The sequence below is a fragment of the Schistocerca gregaria genome, chromosome 11 (assembly GCF_023897955.1).
Source record: "Schistocerca gregaria isolate iqSchGreg1 chromosome 11, iqSchGreg1.2, whole genome shotgun sequence".
In the NCBI taxonomy this organism is placed as follows: Eukaryota; Metazoa; Arthropoda; class Insecta; order Orthoptera; family Acrididae; genus Schistocerca; species Schistocerca gregaria.
In genome coordinates, this window is record NC_064930.1 from 135,812,751 (window position 1) to 135,834,732 (window position 21,982).

The window sequence follows — 21,982 nt, forward strand, 5'->3', positions numbered from 1 at the left end:
TCTCCGGACGGGGCCATTGGTAAGTGTTTTGCAGCCCTAGGTGAGAATTGAAAAATTACTCTCCCTCTTTGTTTACCACCATTGGTCATCCCGATATGGAACCCCTCCTCCACACCATCATGTCCAATGGCATGACAATACCAATTTCCTACTACACTTTTAATCATTAAACTAAGGTGACCAGCCATCTTCATTTTCTGGGGACAGTCCTCAATTTTCATGCTTTGTCCTGTCCCCAGTTTCTTATTTTTTGTCCTCAATTTTTGGAATTTCCCAATATAAATGAATTAGGAAGAACATCCTGAACATCTCAAATTAGAACTCAACTGAATATACCACTGCAACCAAATTTGGCATCAATAACTTTCTTATTTAACGGCAAGAAAAACGACTAATAAAGGCACAAATTACTTTCCACTGTGAATGAATTTTTCATTCGATTTAGAAATTAGGCTGTAATAACGGGAGACATGCTGCAGCATCAAAGTAGGTTATCTGGATAATCATGGTGTTATTTTGTATCTGTTTCAACTGAAGTATTTTTAGAATGATGAATAAATCTCATGAAACTCATTCTGGAAATAAATCTCATGTTTTTCAGCATCCACTTTCTTATAATTAAATAAATAAATAATGACTCATTGGCACATTGTATTTAGAGTTCTAAAACTTTTATTAGTTGCCTCAGTAGCGCAGTGAGCTGAGCGACTGGCTTCTGATCATTCGTCCGAGATGGATCCAGGTTCAGATCCCAGCGAGGCATTGATGTTGTGTTTGACTAAAGGCACCGGCTCTTTCCTTTCCCTGGATTTAGTGGCTCTAATTCAGGAATGGGCGACTGCTTATAGCTCATCAGAGTTGATAGCAGTGGACACGGAACCCTAAATCAAGAGTCTCAGTGGCGGCTACTTTAGTTTTGAGTTAGGTAGAGGCAATGTGTTTACTTTTGTCAAGGTAAGTAAAGACTATGTTCCATTTTTTTCTCCTCACCTGCTCAATTTTTTCGCTGTTTGATTTGAAATTAAATACAGGGAGTTTCAAAAAGAATGACCTGATTTTGGATAGTAATAATTATGAAACATGGGACGTGCCAACAAGGAAGTGTCTGTTGTTTGAATGGGCATGGCCTGGAGTTCATTAAATTGCTGTCAGATGTCAGTCAACGCATCTTCTCAGTTTGCAACAGTCAGAAGTAAGATGGCATGCAGTCAACAGAAGGCGTTTTGTATGTTGCAGTTTGCTAACAGCAAATCACTGACTATTATCATCCAGCACACTTTTTGTCAGCATTTGGCACTGATCCACTTGCATCCAAAACCATTTGTCGCTGGTATCATCAATTTGAAGGCAAGGTAAGAGTACGGTCCCTTCTTTTTTCAGGAAAACGCTGAGACTGGAATGAGCTACCTTCAAATGCTGCATAATTAGAATTGTCCACAACTACAGGAGGACTCTGTTGGCTTCATTTTCCAACAGGCTGGAACTCCACCACATTGCACATCAGCTTCCCAATGATACTCTGCCTCAACGCTGGATAGAGCGTGTGGCACCCCGAGACACTGCTCTGCATTCTTGGCCCCCAAGTCTGCCAGACAAGCCCCCATGCAATTTTCTTCTTGTCAGGATGTGTGGAGGACATAAAAGTACTGAAGATCAAAATAACAGCTGCCATAACTTCTGCAGAAGCAGCTCCATTATGTAAAGTTTATGATGAATGTAGCTATCGGTTAAATGTCATTCGTGCTGCAGCTAGCCACCACAGAGCATTTGTATTTGCAGAGCTAAAACATTAAGATTTTGTGAGTATTTTGCTATTCATCCCACGTTTGTAGCATGTTTTTATCAATAAATATGGAGCTGTGAAATCAGATCATTCTTTTTGAAACACCATCTATTTCCATCCTCTGCCACCCTATGCGACTCCCTAGTCTTTCCCAATGGTCGAAATGGCCCTGTATCTGGAAAAGTATTTGTCGAATTTGTGGCACACAAAATCACTCCTGCATTACATTCTAAAGCTCGACTGATGACTATTAGGCAAGAGGTCACAACGTTTCGGCTCATCAATTTACGTCACACCAGTTGCGTACCTCCGCCCCCGTGGCGGCCCCGTCCGCATCGCGGCAGCTGTCGCCGTCAGAGCGCAGGAAGGAGTAGGTGTAGGAGGAGCTTGACTGCCCCCGCCCCCGCAGCCCGGACCCCGAGCCGCTGTCCTCCGCTTCCGTCTCCTCCTCGCCCGATGTGCGGCAGCATTTCTGTGAGCCGTCTGACGCACCCTGCACAGAATGCGGCCACGTGTTACACTCGCCGTAGTGAATTACTCCTGAAAAAAATCTCTACAGGTATGAAGTAAGATCACATCAACCCATTACTGGCCATTGTCCCTTTTTTTGGGACGCATATATTTTACTTATTTGTACGTAAGCAATGGAGCTTTTAGCCTTTATTGTTGCACCTGTAGGTTCAACTAACTGCTATAATGCCTGTAAATGTAAAATAAATAACTTTTTCTAAGTACTTCACGTCAGGAAAATTATAAACTTGTCGATTTTTTGCTCTCGCACTTGGCAGCACTGTATGTCTGCTGGTAGTTCCTGGACGACAATGAGCTGTGATTTAGTTGTCTGGGTGTGTTTGTTATGAACATATGGATGTCTATGTAAGATTAAGTATACTTAAGATTTTTTCAAGTAAGTGCAATATCGATATATTTTATGCGTCCCAATAATGGAACAATCGCATCATTTATTGTTGATGTGCCCTATTCTTTTATACACGTATAATACAGAGAAGACTTGCATTTTACGTTCTTTATATCTGCTTTTTTTCCATGTTCTATTCGAATTTTAAGATTCCCACAGGATAAAAACATGCCGCGCGGACTTACACTTGAAGAAATTCTAGCAGAACTAGCGAACCATCAAGAGAGTGACGATGAAGATGATGACGTAGAATTGGCGATTATTCCACCCGATGCAGATGTAATAACTGGTGAAGACGAAATTGTATTGAACAATGAGTCTGTTGTACAAGATGTAGCCGGTACTTTAGAGTGAAGCTCTCACTTTTGGATGTCCGACAGAGAAATGTGATGTTTTACCTATCAAAGAAAACAGGATCAGTACCAAAATGCAGAGGACTACAAGGAAGCAAATTGATGGGAGGATGGGTGAGCACAGATGTACGACTAGATCCAGGAAATCATTTCATTGTGCCAAGTAAAACACAGAAGAGAGTAAAACAAAGAAGAGATGTGCTTACTGCAAGAAAAAAAACAAGAAAAATTTGAGATAGGTGCAATGTTGGTGTACACAACAAGTGTTTTGCTCCATTTCACACTGAATAGACATTCAATAATATTAAAACATTATTTATTGTCTGTGTTGTTTCTTGCAATATTATGCATGGAGAATAAGGTTGTGAATTTGGATAGCGCATTTGGCCAACGTCCCAAAAATGGGATGGTCTGTAGTTTTTGTTCTAATAAACTGAAAATTTTCAAAAACAACTTTTTATTCAATTAATTACTCGATGTAACGTATTTATGTATAAAAGTTTGCAAAAAATGATCCGACTGAGTTTTGGCCAGTAATGGGTTAAGATTTCAACTCGGTACAAAAACTGACAACTTGCATTAGAGGTACATCAATTTAAAATTGCGCACTCCACAGAATGTAGAAAAGTGGTAACCTGGAATTACAATATCAGAGAATCACAATAGTAATCAGTCAACTCTTACAAATACCTGCATGTAACACTTTTGTAAGCATGTGAAATGGAACAATCCGTTGGGCCAGTCATAGGTAAAGCAGTTGGCTCACTTCGGTTCACTGGTACAATACTAGGGAAATGCAGTCAGTTTGAAGCTTATAAATCATTCGTGTGTTCCGCCTTAGAATACTGCTCAAGTGTGTGGTGCCTGTACAAAGTAGAAGTAACAAGGGATACTGGAGGTGAACAGACAAGGGTGCCACGAATGGTCTCAGGTCTGTTCGACCCGAGGCAAAGAATCGTGGAAATCCAGAATGAGATTTTCACTCTGCAGCGGAGTGTGCGCTGGTACGAAACTTCCTGGCAGATTAAAACTGTGTGCCGGACCGAGACTCATTTGTATCTTAACGCTCATTTCATACTGGTTAACACCTGGTAAGTTGCCATATTTGACATCCTTTCTTCTCGAAATCACTTCGTCAGCATGTTGCACGTGCCACAAAGTGCACAGCAACAGATGCTATCCCAACTCGAAAGCACACATACGATTGAATGTTTCAACTTCTGTAGGTGCAATTGTGACCGTCGTATGCCGTTTCACACACAGGTCTGTGCTCACACTCATTCTGGTACAACATGTAGCAGCAGGGTGGAGGTAATGACTTTAAGCAATGTGCTCACTGAGCACTGAAAGGAACTGTAGACAGCCTGAAATATTACTGTATCTCATTGCTACCCATCAGAACCCCTCGGAGAGCATTAAAGATGAACACCAGACCTAATTGTCCAATTGTAAAGTGCCCACTTCCAAATTACATACAAAAATAACCACTATTTCAGTATACATATAATTCAAAAGCAATGCTTTGTTGATTAACATTGTTCTTATGTGAGAAACACAATATAAATGTGAAATTAATACTGAAACTAATCGAAAGAAATGTAGCACACGGTCAGGATGTACCAGTAAACCTATCATTATAAAATTACTACAGCAAATTAAATAGAACATATAAATAAAGCACGTAAATTGAATCTCCGATATATGTTAGAACTAAAATTCAGGCACTAGTTGATTTGTTACAAACAAATTTAGAAATGTAATTGTTACCTGTAACATAATTAGTCAGAAAATGATATATTAACTTGTAACTAAGTTGAAAATAGGTTCACCTTGTTCAGCACTGAGATTGTAAATTTTTAGCAATGTGTATCTCATATTCGGTTTAACTTTTAATTGTGATCTTACATAAAATTGTAATTTTCATTGTATGTAATTGTTAACAAAAGTATAAATAGAGGTCACGCAGGTGCCTTGGGGCACTCGTTTTTTGGCTAGGGTTGCGAGCAAATGTATTGTAGGCTCACTCTTTTGTCGATTGTTGGGAACTCTGTGTCGTTTGATGTCAACTTTGGGTACATGTGATGTAACCGGTTCAGTTCACCAGACTCGGACACCAGAGTTCTGGAAATATATCGGTGTTATAACTGCACTCTACTTTAGAATTTATTTGGGACTCTTTCGCAATCCTTTTCATAGGTTGCACAGCGACGAGACGAATCCAGGAATTTTACAAAACCCTGAAAACTACCGTATTTACTCGAATCTATGCTGCACTCGAATCTAAGCCGCACCTGAAAAATGAGACTCGAAATCAAGGGAAAAAAAAAAATTTCCCGAATCTAAGCCGCACCTGAAATTTGCGACTCGAAATTCAAGGGTAGAGAAAAGTTTCAGGCTGCACTTCCAAATCGAAACAAAGTTGGTCCATTGTAATATGAGACACAATTTAGGTCGAATTAATGACGATATAGCTATAGTAGCAGTTAAGCTTTACCAGGTAGCCATTGCTATGCGTCAGACGCTCCGTCCGTATCTATACGGGTACCCTTCCTTTTTCACGTGCTTCGTCTGGTTTGAATTGATTGCTTATTTTTCCTTGATCTGATAAGCGCCATTCTCTTTGTTATAGGTGTTTACGTCACTCTAAGCTGAAAATGCATTACTGTGCTGTGTCATGCATTGTTTGTCGCATTCTGATAATGAGTGTTTACGACCTGTCGCCGATTGCGGCGTGGCTTGCATTTGTGCACGCTACCACCACTTACAATTATATATAAATATATAAAAAAAAAGAAAGAGAGGAATTGTCTCATTAGCGAAACAATGGGAAGAGACTGCTGTTTGTTGTTACTTACACTGTTGTTTTCTTTGATAATGATCAACAAGAACCAAATAATAGATTGCGTATGATAGAAGATGTAATGAACAAGAGTTTAGCGAAAAATTTTCTCCGTTTGAAAATCTTTGCAGACGCCTCTTTAGTACATTACATTCTGCACAGAAATTAGAGTCATCTTAGATTTAAAAATCTAGTCAATTGCCATGCTTCATTTCTGACTGTACCACTGTTAGGCATAAGAATAATACGAATATAAACATGACATGATATGTATATCCTTCTGCGTTTGCTGTTGTCTCACTCTAGTTTCATAGTTAATTAGGCAGACAGGATTTAAATGAGATAGCAGCAAACACGAAAGAATACACGGCAAAATGTTTAAATTTGTATTATTCTTGTGGTGAAGAGAATACTGCATGTGATTCACAATTCATGAAAGTTCCTATTACCAACCATCTCTTCTCACAAGTAGGAAAAAATTCAGAATGTAGAGTTGGACATATTGACAAACATCCCAAACAGTTTTGCCAGTCAGATTTTCGTAGTACATTGAAATGCTGCTGCATTCGAAGACGAAAAATATGGAATTTGTATTTACTTCATTAGATAATGTACGAAAATGCAGTGGTCGAAACTCGGGACGGAGAAAAAAAGCTCGTCTTCCAGCTTCTTTTTTAAATTTATTTACTGACGCAGAGGTTTTGGCGCCAGTATTTATCTTTATGCCTGCAAAGCGTACCCGTGTAGCGCTACATATATTCGACGGCATAAATTAGTTGTGGCGGCACCTACCAACATTTTTCAGAACTTCTGCTTACTTTGCACTCGATTCTGAGCCGCAGGAGGTTTTTTGGATTACAAAAACCAGAAAAAAAGTGTGGCTCAGATTTGAGTAAATACGGTAAACAACTCTCAATGTCGGTAGAACTGACGTGAAAAGGACAGCGCAGCGACTGGGCATTTCACTCAAAACATCTGCAATGCAAAGGTGGGAAAATGTAAACATCTCGACGTGGCGCAGGAGCCGTAGACAGGCACTTGCCGATACTCACCCTGTTGAGCACGGAAGCTGCGACAGAGGCCGCGCTGGAGCCGGGCTCCACTTTGACGGAAGTGGCGCAGGAGGCGGGCCGCGGCAGAGGCGGCGGCGGCTGGTGCTGGTACGGTTGGTGGTGCTGTCGGTGCTGGTTTTGGTGCTGCTGCGCGACGGAGCTCTGCTGGCAGGCCGACTCGGGCAGCGGCACCGACGCCGACGCCGACACTCCACTCCTGGCTGCTCCCGTCAGCTTCTCGGCAGAAGAGACAGTCAGCGGCTGCGGTGGTGGTGGCACAGCGAAACGCGGCAATTCGAGTGAGGGCGAGGGCGAGGGCGAGAGCGAGAGCGAGCATGTGCGGCAAAACGGGAGGCGCGGCCGGCCCCTGTGACGTTCTCGTAATTCCCGCACTGCCGTAATACGATTCTGTGTACCCGTAGTTTTCAAAAATTGAAAATGAACGATATTGAAAGTTAGGCACTGTCGTGTACACCATTTTAACGGTGCCACTGGCGAGCGCAGTCAGTCCGTAAAAGTGCGTCGACACCGCAGGTAGCAGTCGGACGAGTGCTCGCGTGTCGTGTGTCGTGCCCTGTGATGTATACGGACTTAAATGTCAAATGCTGTGGCACCCTTAAGTAATTACTTCAAGGATGCAGACTGATATAACTGAGTATAAACATCAGCTGTTAATTGATGGCCATGCTTTATACGTATCGCCTCTGTAGCCAATTTGTTTGCGTCGTTGCCTTCGGTGTGGAAGGACTCGGGTTCAGTTCCACTACTACTCAGATATTTTCTGAGCTAGGGAGGTCTGAAATGGCCTCGTCAGGCCGAATGAGAAACTGCTAGAGTATTAAAGGACGGCAGTGTGAGGGTTCGTCTACTGGCAGTAACAGCTGGAGGGCTCAGTGACATGCCAATTGCATGCCCCACGATCACAGATCACTCCTGGTAAGCAGAAAAGGGTCAGTCGGAACAGGTCTAAGGCCTAATCTGTGAGTGGTGCTTAGAAAGTAGTAACCTGTACCCCAAGTTCAGCCTAAAATGGGACACCGTCTCTCCAACATCCTCCCTACACCATGCCTGGCATCATACGTAACAGCCTAGGTAAACCCTATCACATTCCCAAACCATTAGCCCTACCACAAGGTTCCTACCCGTGCAATTGTCATCACTATAAAACTTGGCCCACTCGCCCTCCTTCTACTACCTACTCGAACCTAGCCTCGACACTACTAAATCCTACAATTGCACGGACAGAGGACACGTAAAACCACACATGCTCTGTTCACTGCACAACCTTTATAAAGGCACGACCACCACTACACTGATTGACCGTATGAATGAGCACAGAACAACTGCCCGACTAGACACGTCTGGCAGCCAGCCGCCGAGAACATTCTGCAGCACAACTTGAGGGACTTTGGTCCCTGCCACTATGGCATCACATGCAATACTCAACTCCCCCAATTCAAAATTAGTTTCCCCATTCTCCAGGGATGGCAACTTGCCCACCAAAACATCCTCACATCCTGACACCATCCTCGACATAATCCCTGCTAATATGTGTCTCCCTCTTTTTCCACTATAGATAAACACAAGAACCCAGGAGATCTTCAGATGTAACCCACCACAATAAGGCTTTCTTTCATGAGTGAACGGCTAAAGTACTGCAGAATATCAATAGAATTTGAGGTCAATACCATATAGGTGACTTAACAGAGACTTATTAGAAAGTACATGTAAATTGAAATGGGATCACTAATATGATCTGCAGTGGGACAATAAGCAGAATCAGCAGCGCCACATATCCACAGTGCCTGTCCATTATACTCCTGTTTGCTATTTAGAGATCCCACAGGATGTCGGACGTATTTGTGCATTCACACTGAAGAATGTGGATCCATTTCCCAGCCAGGCTTATCAATTATTTGAAAGCACAGTGCCTGTTCTATCTCGGCACACCTCGTGGCCGATTCACTCTCCCGAGAGCACTACCTATCCACAGTACCTGTGTAACGGGCACAAATTGCGGTTAGGTAGTGCTCAACGGTAGTGTGGATCGGCCATGAGGCGTACCGAGACAGTCCGTGCAGTTGCGATAACACTGTATCCCCAGTGGCGCAGTGGTTACCGCACCTACCTAGTAAGCATGAGATCCCGGTTTCGAATCCTGGTCCGGTACACATTTTCGTTCATAGCTGCTGATTCCACTTAACGTCCCACTGCAGCTTATAGCATTGATCCCGCTTCGATTTACATATAGTGTTTCACAGCTGCTGGATCTGTGTGGTGTCTGTTCTTTCATTTCAAAATAATATACCCTGTGCATTCAAATGATTATTAAAACGTTACTGTAACAGTGTTCAGTCATAGACCACTGGCAGATCACAGAGAAAGGCAGTTGATGTCAAGTGATAGAGACACAATAACTGTAATTGGTTGGATGCATAACAGTGTGTATGAACTAGTGTTAGTCAATGATAATACTGCTACAGAGAACTCAGTCGTGAAGTTACAATACTGTATTTGTGGGAGGGATTAATTAATGCTTCCTATAGGGTGCAGGTTCCTCCTTTTTAAAACTGTAAAGTACACTCATAAGTTAACAACTGATGTTTACTCCTGGTCCTTTCTGCTCTGCAATAAAAACAAAGAAACTTCAGTCCCTATATGCCACTAAACTTCAATGAAGTAGTTCTTAACTGGTGCTACACAATTCAACATTTAATTTCGCATATACTGAAGGGCAACAATGATTGCAGAACACGCAACACTCGCAAGTGCATACAACGGCTGACACCTTTCACGTTAATTCACTGTGCTTGCCAGTTACGTTATTACGATGGCACCTGCAACAATACTGAACTTGCGACATCACTCATTTAAAATTGTTCAAAACTACGGATTCGTGAAAGCATATTATGGGAATGCAGGAGTTACGGGAACCTCACACCCTGTCATTGGGTACCAGCCAGACCCCAGCTGCAGTCCCCTTGTCTACAAGGATGTACCCTAAAATAACCAGATTCACAACTCGGCACCTGCACCCTTCCTATCAATATTTCTTCCCGACACTCTACAAGCATAATTTCTCGAGTGAGTCGGCAGTGTTAAATGCAGACTTTGATCACTGTCAGTTGACTGGTGGACAATGAAATTCTGTGACACGATGTAAGATGGAATTTTACAAAACGACATGCAACACTTTTATCCTCTTAGGTCGACCAAAAGGTGTTTGTGTAAACTGAAAGCTTAGTTTAGGTAGTCTAAGTGTGGGGCACCCCACTGACCACATTTTGACTTAATGTACGTGCACAAGGGGTGCACCGACTCTGGAAATCGGTAAGACGTGACGGAAACTGCACTGGGGAGACTCACTCGTGCTTTGGTGTCGCAGCTTGGTGGTGCCTCAGAAGTCTCAGAGAAAAAAGGACACTGGCAAGAATGTATGAACTGAACATTTGAAGATCATACCTGAGAACTGTCATGTGGTCACTTCACTACTGAATGTCAAAGCATCACATATGCATATTTCTATGCATAGTAAGCTACAACTTACAAATCACATATGTCACCAGCCATTATAAATGTAGATGTGAAATGGAAACATCAGAGTTATAATACAGAAAAGTTAACACAAACCCGATTGTGTCATTTCGATAGCTTAAATAGAACAGGGCTCTCTTTCAACACCCACTACAACTGCAACAGGACAAGAAGGTCCACTGCATAGTTTAATGGCACTGCAGAGCTGGTCCACTGCAGAATTAGCTTCAAAAATGTCAGCTGAAGTGACAGATTATGTATGGAGCGCATCACACCATAACCTACTAACACTATTTACACTCCAGTGATTGTTGCAAAAATCAGGACTTTCCCACATTTGCCATTTTACTGGAAGAGAGCGGAAGGGATTTTTTTTTTCTTTTTTACAACGAAGTTTATTACAGCAATTCCTTGAGGATATATACCTTAAGCAAAACACTAGAGTCATAGTCTGTTGAGACCTAACAGACGATAATACGACGAGAGAGCCAAGGGTCTGAGAGTGATGCAATCTTTTACCTACACCGTTTCGCATCTACCTGGATGACACAGGTGACTGCACATAGTTTTCTGAATCTGAGAAGGAGAAATGGTGCATAACTTAAATTGCAAAATTCACAGACTTCAGAATGAAAAAAAAGTAAGAAAAATACCAAAAATATGATACTGGTTACAAAATACAAGTAATTGTAAAATATTATAACGGAGGACCTAATGTATGGCACACACATAAGATCAAAAATAATGTTGGACACAAAAAGATTGCTACGTGGGCCAATGAATAATCAAGTCCAAGTTGGTGTAAAGCTAATGGAGCATTGCACAAACATGTTGAAGGAGAATTTCAAAACATTACAGAGGCTTATCTCACTAGGGGCAAGATAGATACGGCCTACAGGAAAATTAAAGAGAGCTTTGGTGAAAAGAGAACCACTTGTATGAATATCAACAACACAGATGGAAACCCAGTTCTAGGAAAGAAGGGAAAGCAGAAAGATGGAAGGAATATATAGAGGGTCTATCCAAGTGCAATGTACTTGAGGACAATATTATGGAAATGGAAGAGGATGTAGATGAAGATGAAATGGGGGATACGATACTGCGTGATGAGTTTGACAGAGCACTGAAAGACCTGAGTCGAAACAAGGCCCCGGGAGTAGACTACATTCCATTAGAACTACTGACAGCCTTGGGAGAGCCAGGCCTGGCAAAACACTACCATCTGGTGAGCAAGATGAATCAGACAGGCAAAATACCCTCAGACTTCAAAAAGAATATAGTAATTCCAATCCCAAAGATAGCAGGTGTTGACAGATGTGAAAATTACCGAACTATCAGTTTAATAAGTCACGGCTGCAAAATGCTAAAGCGAATTCTTTACAGACGAATGGAAAAACTGGTAGAAGCCGACCTCGGGGAAGATCAGTTTGGATTCTGCAGAAATGTTGGACCACGCGAGGCAATACTCACCTCATTTTAGTAGAAAAATTCAGATAAACATGGCCGTATTGTGTTGTAGCACCTTCCTGGTGCACTCCATGTTACGGAATTGTGCTTCTGGTTTTTTTTTTTTTTGCACAGTCACTTCAATTTCTCCAAGTATCCAATCTTCCACAGAGACTTCTCTGCAGCTCAAAGCTTTTGTGAAGGCAGTGGTAATCATGTGTGAGATATCTTTCCGACATGAAATTGGAGGGAGTGTGTGACTCTCAGCTAAATGCTAATATTCTTACTTGCCCCTAAACTGACTTTGCCAAAACAGTCGAGACATGTGTAGTACTTTATTGCAATAATACACAAAATATCACAGCAAAACGCATGCACATCAACAGAAAATTGCAAGCTTCCAGATAAGTCATACTGAATAAAGTAAAACAAAACTGTATTTCAATAGTTTCATTGTGATAACATACATAAGTGCAGACTACGATTACTCAGCAATTCCAGAGTGTGTAACTAAGTGAGGTAGAGACTACATAGTGCTAAGTCTTTGTTGCAACATGCCATTTATCTTAATATGTTTTGACACTCAGAGCCTTAACTGATGACAAGAATAACAAAATCTTGAACTTTGCAGAAACAGTTACATCCGACATGGTTTCCCACCATTTGGCATTTCCCTCACGACATCCTGATGCTCCTCCCACTGAATTCATAAAACGTATGTCCTAGGCATCACCACAACTTTAAAATGCAGGCCAAACCTGTTCATTCCTGAAACTTCTGCAACAAATAAATACATTCAAAACTCTTTCCCTTTCTGCTTCAAACCTTCTCGCTGTCTTCATCCCCAACAACTGAGTGAAATAAGACCCTTTTTCAATGTATTCAAAATTAAACTGTGTACATCTGCACACTCAGTCATCAAAATAGGTGGTTTCCACAAATATTTAGACTCTTACAAAATCAGTTCTTAAACTACCCATACTAATTAGTTCAATGACATTGAGGATGTGCGACATATGCACTGTAACTTATTTTCTTTCTAAAAGCTCATTCTGAATTACAGCCTGTGAGACTGGAGTCAAATTTTAGCTTAGCAAATGCTTCTGTATGCCCTCAGTCTATTTTCTTTCCTCGCTCTAGAAGAACACTTCTCTACTTCTAATTTTTAAGAATGGCTATGTTCTTATAAACACATTCAGATGCCCCTCATTGACAAGTCTTTTGTTAATCATTACCCACGTATAAATCAACAGCACCAGACATCATTATGACATACTGTAGCAGTTAACGCATAGAAGAGAGATCAAGAAAATATCTGAAGGTGCAAACATTATGTGAAATGCCTTGCCTTTAGTTTTTAAGGTGTAAAAGCTAAAATTGTAAGAATGAAATTGTTGAGAACTCCCATAAACTGTATACACAGCTCTAAAAAATATCCCCAACATCCATACCTGGAACACACAGGAAAGGCTCCCATCTAAAAGAATTCATGACTTACCTGCTGTTAAACTCACTCTCTATTCAGTTTCTTTCTCCCAAAATGGATGTGATATGCCTGGTTTAACAGGTAGCACAAATGTTTTGAGTATCAAAGCATATACAGAGTACGACAGGATGTAGAACAGACTAATAATGTTGTGGCATCACAGTAGTATAGCCATTTCAGTTAGAGCAAGTAAATAAACATATGAACATTAATACGACTTGAGTGAAACAGCAGAGAAAAAGCCTGTTACATGTAACTTTAATTTACAGTTGTCTGCAGGTAATGCAACAGCATAATAAATGGTTCACCAAATTTTAAAACTATTTTCAGTTTTTTTCTGTTTGTATTTGACTACTAAACATCAGATGAGCAAAATCAATCAATCATATGCTTTCCAATAACAATTCACTCACTCTAATGTTGCTTGATGATTTACACAGTTAAGAGTTGCTGTAATTCTGTACTAAGTGTGAATCATAATTAAAAAAAAAAAAACTTTGTCTTTTCATACTTAAAGTTGTTTGAATAGGAACACAAAATTTACAGTAGTACACAGCACCATACACTTAAAATATGTAATCATCTCACAGGTAAATCAAAAGTTGATGAACCTGCTGTGTGGAAGTCCACAGATAATATAAATGAAACTGGTATGTATTCAAGTTGGCCACTTCAAAGCTATTTGATATTCATTGTCACTGTGCCACCTATAACTTTACAGAAAGCCAACACTTAAAACTTAGTTTATGTCCAAGCCTGCCCAGTAATAAAATTATCTAAGATTGCCACAGTGAACAAAAAGTCTGATAAAAATCGGTAAACAGTCTCTAAAGGAATTATTTGCTGTGCACATTCAGTACAAAAAGGTATAATTTTCTGAAATAATCTCTCACACACTCATTGCAAATTAGACAGTACATGCAAAGTGCTGCTGAATTTTTGTACAGAATAATTAGTGTCAAAAACTTTGGCTAGAAGAACGCAAGATTAGGATTAAATATGCTCAGTGGATTAGTGCAGTGGGGATGGAAGACAATAAAAACAAGTATGTGAGCAGGAAGACTGTCGCGTGGGCCATGTGATGTTCTTACAAAGCAATATGCGCTAGAGACAAACAAACTTTGAAAGGCATTTTTTTTCTGTGATGCAGATACTGTGAGAATATACGAGGACCAAGTGACGTGGCGCTGTGGTTAGACACTGGTCTCGCATTCGGGAGGACGGCGGTTCAATCCCGTGTCCAGCCATCCTGATTTAGGTTTTCCGTGATTTTCCTAAATCGCTCCAGGCAAATGCCGGGATGGTTCCTTTCAAAGACCACAGCTGACTTCCTTCCCCGTCCTTCCCTAATCCGATGAGACCGATGACCTCGCTGTCTGGTCTCCTTCCCCAAAACCAACCAACCAATATACGAGGGTTGAATGAATAGTACTGTCTCCACCTTCATTAATTGGGTTTGTATGGGAATATTTGAATAAATCAAATGCAAAAATTACCCTTAGAATGTGATCTTTAATTACCAATATTCACTTTTCCACATAATTACCAACCAATCGGATACATTTCTACCGACAATGAACAAGTTTTCTGAAGCCGTCACGGAAGAAGTTGACACTCTGTTTCCGCAACCACATTGTCTCACAGTTCTCTCAATGCCTTCATCAGAAGCATAATGATGTCTCCGCAGATCGTTTTTCATTATCAGGAACAGATGGACGTCAGACGGTGCTAAACCTGGACTGTATGGAGGATGCTGTATGGCGGTGGGATTCAGTCTCTGAAGTTCTGCTGTGGTGGCACGTGAAATGTGTGGTTTGGCATAGTCACGCTACAGGAAAACATTTCCCTTTTCCTGCTGGACCCTTGTTAGTCGTCGTTCCAGAGTTTGCAGCATTGTGATGTAATGCTCTGAATTTATTGTTGTTCCACAATCAAGGAAATCAACACAGATAACACCATCTGCATACCAGAACACTGTGGCCACGATTTTTCCAGCTGAGGGCTGCGTCTTTAATTTCTTTTTCTGGGGCGAGTCTTTGTGTCAATATTCCGTAGACTGACGTTTCGTCTCCTTGGTTGTAATGGCGTATCCACGTTTCATCTCCTGTCACAGTTGAATGGAGAAAGGCGTCACCTTCATTCTCCTAACGCGAGAGGAGTTCCTGGCAAATTTCAAGTCTGTGCTCTTTCATTTCAGGAGTCAGCATCCAGATCACCCATCACGCACAGATCTTCCGACAGCCGTGCAGAGCAGTAATGTGATGCACACGTTCTTATGAAATGCCGATTGTGCTTGCAATTTCTCTCTGAGTAATACAAGGACCATCTTGAATCAATCTGTCAACATTTTTCTTGTGAAACTAGGTGGTCGCTATCACAGGATGTCCAACTCTTTGTTTGCCACGCGTGTCAGATGTTCCCACCTCAACACCTTTAAACATACATGCCCAACGACGCACAGTACTCATATCGACACAATCACTATAAACTGCTTTCATTCTCTGACGAATCTCCTTTGGGGTGACACCTTCTGCTGCCAAGAATTCAATGACTGCCAGTTACTTAAATTGCATTGACCAAGCGTCTGCACGGGGTTTCATACTTTACACTGTAACAACAACCGTTCAATGCTAAGGCTTCCCTGCCCTCTGGAGCTGTAGAGAAGGGGCTATGGAACAAGCCCGTACCTGCCGCATACCAATGCTGCCAACTGTTGAAGGGTTATGATGGTGGAGGCATTACTTTTCAGTCAGCCCTCGTGCTATATACATATCTCTCTCTCTCTCTCTCTCTCTCTCTCTCTCTCTCTCTCTCTCTCTCTGTATGTGTGTGTATTTGATTGTATGGAAGCACATCATTGGAAAAAAATACTACGGCATGGTCAGAAACAGTCTGAAAAGCACGTAAGGTTGTTGCTGGGAAGGTTGTGCTGAGAAATAATTGTTAAGAAAGAAATTCAGCATCTTGCACCATTTCCAAGTTATTTTCATGGAAATTAACCTATCAGGTCATTGGGTGTGCAAATTGAAGCAGCCTGCCAGAGACAAGTCCGCCAAATGTATTCTTTGATTGTTTCCTCAAATAGAACAAACATAGCTTTCGCCAAGCTAGCTCGAATTTATCACTTCCGAAAAAGGCACATTTTAACTGCCAATGAGTATTTGAACAAGCAGTAACTCACAGACCAACAGATGTCTGTGCATTAGACCATTTTAGTGTGTACAAATGCTTCAATTTGCGCATGCATCAACTCGATCGGCTAATTTCAATGCTAAATAACTTTGAAATGGTGTAAGGTAGCGAATTCTTTTCTTAAGAATTATTTCCGAGCACAACCTCCCCTGCCACACCCAAAACTTTTCAGACTCTTTCAGACCACCCTGTAGATTTTTGTTTTCCAATTGACCTGCCCTCAAACAACCAAATGTGGAATTACAAACCAACAATGTTTGAAGAAAAGAAAAAAGAACAAACATCGTTTTGAATCTTCCTGTCAGATTAAAATTGTGTGTCGGATTGGGACACGAACCTGCTACCTTTGCCTTTTGCATGCAATTTCTCTACTGACTGGGTACGATTCCACATCTGCCCTCACAACATCACAGCTTTACTTCTGCCAGTACCCCTTCTCCTACCTTCCAAACTTCACAGAAGTTCTCCCGCATAACTTGCAGTACTAGCACTGCCGGAAGAAAGGATGTTGCAGAGACACGGCTTTAAAGCAGCGTGGTGGACTGTTTCCAGAACAAATTTGCACTCTTCAGTGAAGCGTGTGCCAATCTGAAACTTTCTGGCAGGTGGCCAGCAAAAGACAAGGTTCTGGGTTCGAATCCCAGCCCGGTGCACAGTTTTAATCTGCTCGGTAGTTTCAAAATGGCACGCACTCCACTGCAGAGTGAAAGGTTTGTCTGAAGACACCGTTTTGTTCACAGTCGCCACCTCAAATTACAATATTACCGAGCCAACACAAACACAAACCAGAATATTTTGAGCGTGCAAGGTGACGGAAGGATATACGAGTACAGCTACAGAGACGGCGGTGAGCACTAGCAGCAGGGGAGACTGACCTGGTAGGTGGACGGGTGGTGCTGGTGCAGCAGCGGCTGGTGCAGCGCCAGCAGGTGTGACGGGGACGGCGGGGGCGGCGGGGCCAGCGGGTACAGCAGCGGCGCCGCCTGGTACAGCACGCCGGCCGCCACGTACGGCAGCGGGCCTCCTGTGGCACACACGGTACGGACGTCCAGTGATCGCCGGTATTTGCAAATATCGATATCTGGGAACATTTCTCCGACAGCAGGCACATTAGGACATTGAAACTAATCGACAGTGCGAGCTGAAAATTCTTGCTGGACTAGGACTCAAATCCAGATGCTCTGCTTCTCTGAAACAGTTGCCTCAACCACCTCGGCCATCGAGACATGTTCCCTGGGCGACCCAACTTCCCCGCTTTACGTACACAAATGCAGCATCCCTGTCCGTGTACCCCTCGCTTGCAGTGCGACCTGTACTCTTATGAGAGGAAACAAAACCTAAGGAATCATGTTTAATTGTCCAGGCTATCGATACTGTGTGTGTGTGTGTGTGTGTGTGTGTAAGAGAGACAGAGAGAGAGTGAGTGTGTTATATTGTACCTATCCAGCAGAACACACACACACATATACAGGGTGTTTCAAAAATGACCGGTATATTTGAAACGGCAATAAAAACTAAACGAGCAGCAATAGAAATACACCGTTTGTTGCAATATGCTTGGGCCAACAGTACATTTTCAGGCAGACAAACTTTCGAAATTACAGTAGTTACAATTGTCAACAACAGATGGCGCTGCAAGTGATGTGAAAGATATAGAAGACAACGCAGTCTGTGGGTGCGCCATTCTGTACGTCGTCTTTCTGCTGTAAGCGTGTGCTGTTCACAACGTGCAAGTGTGCTGTGGACAACATGGTTTATTCCTTAGAACAGAGGATTTTTCCGGTGTTGGAATTCCACCGCCTAGAACACAGTGTTGTTGCAACAAGACGAAGTTTTCAACGGAGGTTTAATGTAACCAAAGGACCGAAAAGCGATACAATAAAGGATCTGTTTGAAACATTTCAACGGACTGGGAACGTGACGGATGAACATGCTGGAAAGGTAGGGCGACCGCATACGGCAACCACAGAGGGCAACGCGCAGCTAGTGCAGCAGGTGATCCAACATCGGCCTCGGGTTTCCGTTCGCCGTGTTGCAGCTGCGGTCCAAATGACGCCAACGTCCATGTATCGTCTCATGCGCCAGAGTTTACACCTCTATCCATACAAAATTCAAACGTGGCAACCCCTCAGCACCGCTACCATTGCTGCATGAGAGACATTCACTAACGATATAGTGCACAGGATTGATGACGGCGATATGCATGTGGGCAGCATTTGGTTTACTGACAAAGCTTATTTTTACCTGGACGGCTTCGTCAATAAACAGAACTGGCGCATATGGGGAACCGAAAAGCCCCATGTTGCAGTCCCATCGTCCCTGCATCCTCAAAAAGTACTGGTCTGGGCCGCCATTTCTTCCAAAGGAATCATTGGCCCATTTTTCAGATCTGAAACGATTACTGCATCACGCTGTCTGGACATTCTTCGTGAATTTGTGGCAGTACAAACTGCCTTAGACGACACTGCGAACACCTCGTGGTTTATGCAAGATGGTGCCCGGCCACATCGCACGGCCGACGTCTTTAATTTCCTGAATGAATATTTCGATGATCGTGTGATTGCTTTGGGCTATCCGAAACATACAGGAGGCGGCGTGGATTGGCGACCCTATTCGCCAGACATGAACCCCTGTGACTTCTTTCTGTGGGGACACTTGAAAGACCAGGTGTACCGCCAGAATCCAGAAACAATTGAACAGCTGAAGCAGTACATCTCATCTGCATGTGAAGCCATTCCACCAGACACGTTGTCAAAGGTTTCGGGTAATTTCATTCAGAGACTACGCCATATTATTTCTACGCATGGTGGATATGTGGAAAATATCATACTATAGAGTTTCCCAGACCGCAGCACCATCTGTTGTTGACAATTGTAACTACTGTAATTTCGAAACTTTGTCCGCCTGAAAATGTACTGTTGTCCCAAGCATATTGCAACAAACGGTGTATTTCTAGCGCTGCTCGTTTACTTTGTATTGCCGTTTCAAATATACCGGTCATTTTGAAACACCATATATATATATTAAAAACAAAGATTCCAAGACTTACCAAGCGGGAAAACGCCGGCAGACAGGCACAAGAATAAAACACACAAACACACACACAGAATTACTAGCTTTCGCAACCGATGGTTGCTTCTTCAGGAAGGAGAGGGAAAGACGAAAGGATGTGGGTTTTCCTTCCTGAAGAAGCAACCATCGGTTGCGAAAGCTAGTAATTCTGTGTGTGTGTTTGTGTGTTTTGTTCTTGTGCCTGTCTGCCGGCGTTTTCCCGCTTGGTATGGTTGCTTCTTCAGGAAGGAGAGGGAAAGACTCAGTACAATAAGATGATGTGAATTACCAAACAAAGGCACTGGCAGGTCCATAGACACTCAAACATACACACAAAATTCAAGCTTTCGCAACTGACGGTTGCTTCACCAGGAAAGAGGGAAGGAGAGGGAAAGATGAAAGCATGTGGGTTTTAGCAGAGAGGGTAAAGAGTCAGTACAATCCCGGGAGTGGAAAGACTTACCTTAGGGGCAAAAAAGGAAACTTACCAAACAAAAGTGCTATCAACATGCCAACGCTTTCGTTTAGTAAGTTACATCATCTTTGTTTTTTCCCACGTGGAATGTTTCCCTCTACTATATACTCAAAGATGCTGTAACTTACCAAACCAAAGCGTTGGTATGTTGATAGAGACACTGACACACACACACACACACACACACAAACACAAATATCAAGCTTTCGCAATCCACAGTTGCTTCATCAGGAAAGAGAGAAGGAGAGGGAAAGACGAAAGGATGTGAGTTTTAAGGGAGAGGGTAAGGGGTCATTCCAATCCCAGGAGCGGAAAGACTTACCTTGGGGGGAAAAAGGAACAGGTATACACTTGCACACACGTCTGTATATGTGCGGATGGATATGTGTGTGTGCGTGAGTGTATACCTGTCCTTTTCCCCCCTAAGGTAAGTCTTTCCGCTCCCGGGATTGGAATGACTCCTTACCCTCACCCTTAAAACCCACATCCTTTCGTCTTTCCCTCTACTTTCCTCTTTCCTGATGAAGCAACCGTGGGTTGCGAAAGCTTGAATTTTGTGTGTGTGTTTGTGTTTGTTATTGTCTCTATCAACGTACCAACTCTTTCGTTTGCTAAGTTACAGAATCTTTGTTTCTATATGACAAAATTATGAGAAAGACAGTATGCTACTCACCATATAAAGGTGATGTTGAGTCACAGACAGGCACAACAAGAAAGACTGCTAAACATGTGAGCTTCCAGACAAAAGGGTGTGTGTGTGTGTGTGTGTGTGTGTGTGTGTGTGTGTGTGTGTGTCTGGTTTAGAAGAAGGCCTTTAGGGTCAAAAGCTCACATACTTAGCAGACTTTTTTGTTGTGCCCGTCTGCAATCCAACATCTCTTCTACACGGCAAGTAGCAATCTATCCTTTTCATAACACTGCCATTCCAACTTGTATTTTCCACTGTTTGATTTAACATTCACAAATATATTTCAATAATGTGGATACTGCAGTGCCGGCCGCGGTGGTCTAGCGGTTCTAGGCACTCAGTCCGGAAGCGCGCGACTGCTACGGTCGCAGGTTCGAATCCTGCTTCGGGCATGGATGTGTGTGATGTCCTTAGGTTAGTTAGGTTTAAGTAGTTCTAAGTTCTAGGGGACTGATGACCACAGATGTTAAGTCCCATAGTGCTCAGAGGCATTTTTTGATACTGCAGTCTTTGAAACATCATAACATCAATATTAAAGACAAAACATTAATCTACGACACTGGCAAAAAACACACTCAATCTAATTGAAGATGTATCCACTACATGGAATTCTAAGTCCTGTATGACTGTGATATTTTTGCAGCAGCATTGAGTGATCAATAAATCTGTAACTTCTACACTTACGGCCTGTGCATAACAGCTGTAAATATTGTACATCTGACATATGGTTGTCACATGCTATGATGTAAAGGATTGGCTTCTCGAGAAATTTGAGTAGATAAATACATTGCAGGCAGAGAGTAATGCCAGTAACTAGCATGTCGAGTACCAAAATATTTAACATCCAACTAATACAGACCATTGGAGAGAATTTGAAGAGTATCATCAAAACAGAAACAAAAAACTGCCTACTAGCAACTGCACATGTGAACATAGCCATATCAACATTGCTCAATTAGTACATTCAAGAACATACAGTTTAAAGATGTTTAAACATGTTCAAAGGCAGACAAACCCATCAAGAATGTTGCTGAAATGACTGTCAGTGAGGGTGAGAAACACATTGATACATCACAGGAAAGCAAAGGAAGCAAATCTGAATTACCATTAAAACTAATGCCATCGAAGTCAACAAATCGGCAGAATGCTAGAAGTGTGACCCTG

General features: G+C 42.2%; 1 protein-coding gene across 1 annotated transcript in view; it reads right to left on the reverse strand.

The window, feature by feature from the left end:
• LOC126294990 (period circadian protein) overlaps positions 1-21,982 on the reverse strand; it is a 209,652-nt gene that overhangs the window by 23,095 nt on the left and 164,575 nt on the right. Inside the window, exons 18-20 of the mRNA XM_049987235.1 lie at positions 17,480-17,628; positions 6,947-7,180; positions 2,091-2,276 (exon numbers count right to left, since the gene is read on the reverse strand). Coding sequence (XP_049843192.1) covers positions 2,091-2,276; positions 6,947-7,180; positions 17,480-17,628 — 569 coding nt within the window. The remainder of the gene's footprint in view (positions 1-2,090; positions 2,277-6,946; positions 7,181-17,479; positions 17,629-21,982) is intronic.